The sequence below is a fragment of the Entamoeba histolytica genome, genomic scaffold (genome assembly GCF_000208925.1).
Source record: "Entamoeba histolytica HM-1:IMSS scf_1104750517207 genomic scaffold, whole genome shotgun sequence".
In the NCBI taxonomy this organism is placed as follows: Eukaryota; Evosea; order Mastigamoebida; family Endamoebidae; genus Entamoeba; species Entamoeba histolytica.
The window spans coordinates 7253-14493 of NW_001915163.1; the positions used below are offsets into that span (position 1 = coordinate 7253).

Sequence of the window (7241 nt, forward strand, 5' to 3'; positions counted from 1 at the left end):
AATATTTCTTTGTCATTTTGTTTTATTCACAAAGTCAATAATCTTTGAAGGAAGTAGTAAAAATAAATTAATGAAAATTCTCATAAATTACATAGAGTCTTATTTGTTTTGATATTAACTAATTTTTAATTATGATGTATTAAGTTTGTTTTATCTTTTCCTTTTTTGTGTTGTACAATAGTTGAATAAGAATAAAGGTAGTACATTTCTTTTGTTTACCTTTAAACTAATTTATTTTGAACTACAAGACTTTCATTTCTATTTTTACTAAAGATATATCATTTCGTTTATTTTTTTAAGAAATGTATTTGTTTTGAAATAATGGAATTTTTAAAACAATTGAAAAAATAGAATAGTTAAAAAATTAAAACTTTTTATCATTGAATAGTTTTATTCAAATATATCATATTGAATAATTGTTTTTTTTTAAATATATTATAATATTTTGATACTTACTGAAACAATTTGATAAGTTTTTTTGATTGTCAGTTTCAATTTAAAAAAGAAAACATGTTATTGAATATATAAAAGATATTTTTAGTTATTAAAAACAAAGAAAGAGAGTTAAACAACAAACTAGAAGATTCAAAACATTTAAACTACTTAAAAATTTTAGACGTTCAAATTAACGATATTTCAATAATTATCAATTTCGATTCTTCTCGATGAAATATAAATCAATATAATAATTACATTCATAAAATAGAAAATAAGTCAAAAAGAAAGAATAATAAAAAACATCAAAATAAAAATAAGTTTCTTTTTTTTTAATACAATGAGACATGTAAAAAAAAGAATTAGTTCTGTTTCCCAAATAAAAGTCATAAGAAAATAAAGAGAAGTTAATAATAAATTAAAACTGTCAAATACTTTTGACTTAAACTCTAAAATATATTTAATATAAACAATGATTTTATCATTGCTTTTAATTAGTATTCTTAAGGTTTTAGCTTCAAATGACCCAGGATGTTATTATCATACTTTCATGATTAGTTGTAGTACTGGGTGTTACAAAAATGGTCGTTTTTGTAAAAGTATGTTTTATTTAATGTTATTTAAAACAATAAAATAAATAACAAATTATAGGGTGTGACTCAACGTGTTTTGATTGTATGTTCCAATCTGACTTTTGTACTGAGTGTAATGGAACAAGGTACTTAGTAAATAATGAATGTAAAGGTTTGTTGTTTATTAGTTAAAAATAAATAATAAAAAAGATTCATAAAGAAATAGAATGTTCAACATCATTTGGAAAAAATTGTCGAAAATGTGATGAAGAGAGTGGATGTACTGACTGTCCAAGTGGAAATCAAATGAACTCAAAAATATGTCAACCATGTAATAATTTTGATCCAAATTGTTTACTCTGTTCAAATAATCAATGTCAATCATGTTCTAATGGATTTTATATAGCAAATAATGGGAAATGTAATTCATGTTTAAAAAATACAGCTACTTTGGGAAATAATTGTCTTGAATGTATATCAAATGTATGTTATAAATGTTCAAATGGGTCACCAGGACAATATACATTACTTGGAGGAAAATGTGTTACATGTCCTGAGAAATATTCACATTGTAAACAATGTAATGATCGTCAGTGTTTGAGTTGTGAAGAAAATACAGGGTATTATTATTCAAATGGAGAATGTAAACGTTTGTTTTATTTCATTTAATTTCGTTTTTAACTTCTTTTCTTTTTATTTAATTTCGTTTTGACTTTTTTTTTCTTTTCATTTAATAAATAATCAATTAGAATGTTCTTCTCATTGTCTTTCTTGTTCTAATTCCAATACTTGTACTAAATGTCAAGATGGATATTATTTGTCAGGTAAGAAATGTGTTTCATGTTCAACAAGAAATTGTAAATTATGTGATGTAAATTCTTGTTTTTCTTGTTTAGAAAATTCATATTTATCAAAAGGAATTTGTACAACTTGTCAAAATAAATATCCATTATGTCTTCAATGTTCTTGGACAACAACTTCAACTTCATGTGTATTATGTTCACCTGGATATTGGTTTAATGGAAATTCATGTGTTAAATGTAATGAGAATTGTGGAACAGAAGGGTGTGTTAGTTCATCTCAATGTATTAATTGTAAAGAAGGGTATATATTTGATCGTAACAATCATTGTGTTGATGCAAAATCTGAACATTGTGAGAAAGCATCAAATAGTTATTGTTTGAAATGTGCAGAAGATCGTGTATTAATTGAAAACCGATGTTATCCAATAATAAATCAAAATCCATGTCGGGAAGTTTTAATAAATGAAAGATGTATAAATCATGGTGATATTCGATGTGAAAAATATAAAACAAATAAATGTACAACATGTAGTTCTAATTATTATTTAAAAAATGATATTTGTGTATTAAAAGATCAATATATTGATAATTGTTCTGTTGTTACAATATCAACAACAGGACAATTAATTTGTCAAGCATGTAGAACAGGATATTATCCAGATGGAGATTGTAAAAAGTGTACAACAATAACAGGATGTTCTAAATGTATTAATACACTTACAACAGAAGAATCAATTAGAATATGTACTGAATGTTTAGGTGGATATTATTTTGAAAATTCATTATGTCATAAAATTCAAAATTGTGTTGAAAATTCAGGAGTAGAATGTACAAAATGTTATATTAATTATTATGTTAATAATGGTGTTTGTAATAGATATGAACAACAACTTGGTTGTCTTTCTGCTAATGGAATTACTTGTACAAGTTGTAAAGAAGGATTTTATTTAGATGAAATAACAAATATTTGTAAAGTATGTAGTATTCCATATTGTGAAAAATGTAATAAAAATGGATATTGTCAAGAATGTATTAAAAATTATACATTATCTTCTAATTCATGTACATTATGTAATATAGAAGGATGTGGATTATGTTCAAGTACTGATAGTAAATGTTTAGAATGTGATATATGGGATTATAAAGAATCAGAAACATGTAAGAAATGTGATTTAAAAGTGAGTAATTGTTGGGAATGTGATGAGACAGGAATATGTTTGAGTTGTAAATCTGGATATTATTTAGAAACAAATAAAACATGTCAATCTTGTGATAAGATTGATAATTGTATAAGTTGCTCTTCATCACAAAAATATTGTTTTGAATGTCAAAAAACTCATTACTTAGAAAATGGAAAATGTATTTCATGTAATAATTCAATTCCTAATTGTAAAGAATGTACTTCTAAAGGAACATGTTATTCATGTATTGAAGGATATTATTATGAAAATGGAAAATGTAATCCATGTAGTAATATACCAGGATGTTCAAAATGTCTTGGAAATGAGAAAGTATGTTATAAATGTCAAGAGTATTATAAACAAATAATAAATGAAGAACAAAATGGATATGAATGTAAACCATGTATATTAGGTACATTACATTGTCAAAATTGTTCAATTAATGGAAATTGTTCAATATGTGAAACATCATATACATTAACACCTTCATTTGAATGTGAATTATGTACAAAAGCAATAAGTAATTGTGTATCATGTTCAACAACAACCTTTGAATGTAATAAATGTGGAATTAACTATGGATTAAAAACAAAAACAAAATGTGAATTATGTTTAACATTAACAAATAATTCATGTATTGATTGTAGTGATTCTACTCATTGTACAACATGTTCAACAAATTATTATTTAAATGAAGAGAAATGTATTTCATGTACAACAAAAGAACATTGTAAAACATGTCATCAAGATGGAACAGTAATTGAATGTGAAGAAGGTTATTATCCAAATGGAAAAATATGTTCACCATGTTCAAATATTAATGAAAATTGTACTACATGTTCAAGAACAAGTGCTATATGTACAGGATGTAAAACAACACATTATTTAACAACAACAAATAAATGTATTTCATGTACTACAATTAATTCAAATTGTGAAATGTGTTTAAATAATAAATGTTTAAAATGTAAATATGGAACATATCCACTTGGAAAAGAATGTTTTCAATGTAATACAATTACTAATTGTACTGAATGTAATCAAATGGAAGCAAAATGTACAAAATGTACTGTTGGAGTAGTTAATTCAGATGGAGAATGTTCAAAATGTAAAATAGCACATTGTGGACAATGTCCAGATATAGAAAAATGTGAGAAATGTTCTATTAATTATTATTTAAAAGGAGAGAAATGTTATAAATGTTCAGATATTAATGAATGTATATTATGTTCATCAACAGAAGAGAAATGTACATTATGTAATGAAGGTTATTATGTAAAAGAAGGGAAATGTAAAGAATGTAATACTGTTTTATCAAATTGTAATAAATGTTTAAATGAAAGTATTTGTACTGAATGTGTTGAAGGACATTATTTAAAAGAAACAAAATGTTTAAAATGTTCAACAAAAGAACATTGTAAAATTTGTTCAACAACAACAAATACATGTTCTGTTTGTGAAGAAGAATATTATTCAAAAGAAGATAAATGTATAAAATGTAGTGATAGTATTAGTAATTGTACTCAATGTCAAAATGAAGGAAATCAAGTAATATGTACAAAATGTAATGATGGAGCAATTCTTAAAGAAGGAAAATGTATTGGAATTGCATTAAATTCATATAAATCAAGTGAACAAACATATAGTTTATGTGATTTAACAATACCAAATTGTATAACATGTAATTATACAGAAACAGGAACATTTGATATAAATAAATTAATATGTATAAATTGTTATAATGGATTTGGAATATCAAAAGATTTAAAAACATGTATTAATTGTAATGGAATATCAAATAAACAATCTAAATGTATAGAATGTGATACAAATTGTATTAAATGTATTAATTCTAGTTATTGTATTAATTGTAAAGAAGGATATTATTTAAGAAATGGAATATGTAAACAAATTATTAATAAAGAACAATGTAAAAATGAAGAATTAAATATTGGATGTGTTCAATGTTTTAATTCAATTTCTGATTCAATAGGATGTTCAAATTTAAAAAGAACAACAGAAATATCATTTTATTTATTGAATAAAACAGAATATATTCCAATGGGATATTATCCAATAACAACAGTACCAATAAAATTAATGAATAATATTCAAAAGAAAAATAGAATAACAACTACAACAACAACTACTACAAATTGTTTACTTTATAAATATGGAAGATGTGTTGCATGTGAAAATCACTTTAGTTTTGATTCAATAAATAATCCACCAAAATGTTTAACATGTTTACCAGAATGTGATGAATGTAATAAAAAAGGAATATGTCAAACATGTCAATTAAAATATAATGAAATGAATGGGAAATGTTTAGAATATACAAATGAATGTATTAATAAAACAAATAATGTTTGTAGTAAATGTAAAGATGGATATTTTATTTTAGAAGGAAAATGTAAAAGATGTGAAGATAAACAATGTAAAATATGTTTAAAAGGAGAAAATGGATGTATAGAATGTCAAGAAAATTATATTTTAATAAATAATAAATGTAAAGAAAAAAGAGAAATACATTGTACAACAATTTCAAAGAATAAATGTATTGAATGTGAATTTGGATATGAATTAATTAATGATGGAAGTTGTCAAAAAATAACAATACCAACAAATTGTTTATATTTAAAAGAAAGAAATGAATGTAATAAATGTAATAAATTAAAACTTGGATATGATACTCTTGGAAATATTATTTGTTCAAATAATTCAATTATAGATGAATGTACAATTATAACTACTTCAGGATGTTCAAGATGTTCTATTGGATTTTATTTAAATAAAGGAAAATGTTTACAATGTTCTTCTAATTGTAAAGAATGTATTTTAACATCAACTAATTGTACAACATGTTATACAGGATATACATTAAATACAATTACAAATACATGTATATCAGTAGGGGATTTAAAAGATAAATGTAAAGTATTTTTACCAAGTGAAGGATGTGCTATTTGTAAAGATGGATATTATTGGAAAGATAAAAATTGTTATTTATGTCAAGAAAAATGTGAAACATGTTATAAATCACCTGAACATTGTTTAAGTTGTAATTTTGAAAAAGGATTTTATTTAGCAGAATCAAATGAAGGAAATATTAAATGTTTACATAATTCTACATTATTACATTGTTTAATAATGAATAAATATGGATGTGAAATTTGTAATGAAGGATATTATACTTTTAATAAAAAATGTTATAAATGTCAAGAAAATTGTACAAAATGTTCAAATTCAATTGAATGTTTATCATGTGATGAAGAATATATATTAAAAGAAGGAAAATGTATTAATTTTAAATTATTAAATAGATGTATTAAAAGTAAAAATAATAAATGTATTGAATGTTTAGGAAATAATTATGAAGTATCATTTGATGGAACAGAATGTATTTATCATTTAAATCTTTTTATTATAATTGGTATTCCAATTATAATAATATTTCTATTTATTATTATTTTTATGTTTAGTTGTTTCTTAATTATATTAATAATAAGAAAACAACAACAAAAAAAGATTAAAGAAGCAACTATTTGTGAATTTAATATGAAAAAATCAAATATTAATTTTATTGTTTTAAATGAAGAATGTGGTATTGTAATTAATAAAAAAGAAATTGATTTTAGTCTTGAAAAAGATGACCCTTTTATTCCTGTTAATAAAGAAACAAGAGATCTTATTTGTATTGGAAATAAAAAAAGTAAATTATTAAAAATTCAATTTTCTACTAAAGATCAATTAGATAAATATGAAATTAGAACTAATCCACAATTAATTACATTAAAAAAAGGAAAAGCTGTTGAATTTGAAATTTTTATTAAACCATTATGTACTTGTTCTTTAAATGAATCAATTCTTCTTGTTGCTTTAGATATGAAAAAAGGTAAACAATTTAATTGTAAAATTAATTTAAATATTAAAACTGAAATTACTAGTCATTTAGATTATGATGAATTAAAAGAAGAAAAACAAATTGGAGAAGGTTCATTTGGAGTTGTTTATAAAGGAACATTTAGAGGAAAAACAGTTGCAATTAAAAAAATGAAACAAAGTGGAATAAATTCAACTGAAATAAAAGAATTTGAGAAAGAAGTAGCAATGTTAGATAAATTTAGAAATGAATATCTTGTTCATTTTTATGGAGCAGTTTTTATTCCAAATAAAATTTGTATGGTAAATGAATTTTGTCCTTATGGTAGTATTCAAGACTTAATTAATAAAAAACCAAATAATTGTTT

At 22.8% G+C, this 7241-nt stretch overlaps 1 protein-coding gene across 1 annotated transcript in view; it reads left to right on the plus strand.

Moving 5' to 3' along the window:
* Nucleotides 1-907: 907 nt before the first annotated feature.
* EHI_061870 (uncharacterized protein) overlaps nucleotides 908-7241 on the plus strand; it is a gene marked incomplete at both ends in the record, with an annotated part of 6476 nt that continues 142 nt past the window's right edge. Inside the window, 4 exons of the mRNA XM_643433.2 lie at nucleotides 908-1034; nucleotides 1087-1179; nucleotides 1234-1656; nucleotides 1757-7241. The exon at nucleotides 1757-7241 is cut by the window's right edge and continues 142 nt beyond it. Coding sequence (XP_648525.2) covers nucleotides 908-1034; nucleotides 1087-1179; nucleotides 1234-1656; nucleotides 1757-7241 — 6128 coding nt within the window. The remainder of the gene's footprint in view (nucleotides 1035-1086; nucleotides 1180-1233; nucleotides 1657-1756) is intronic.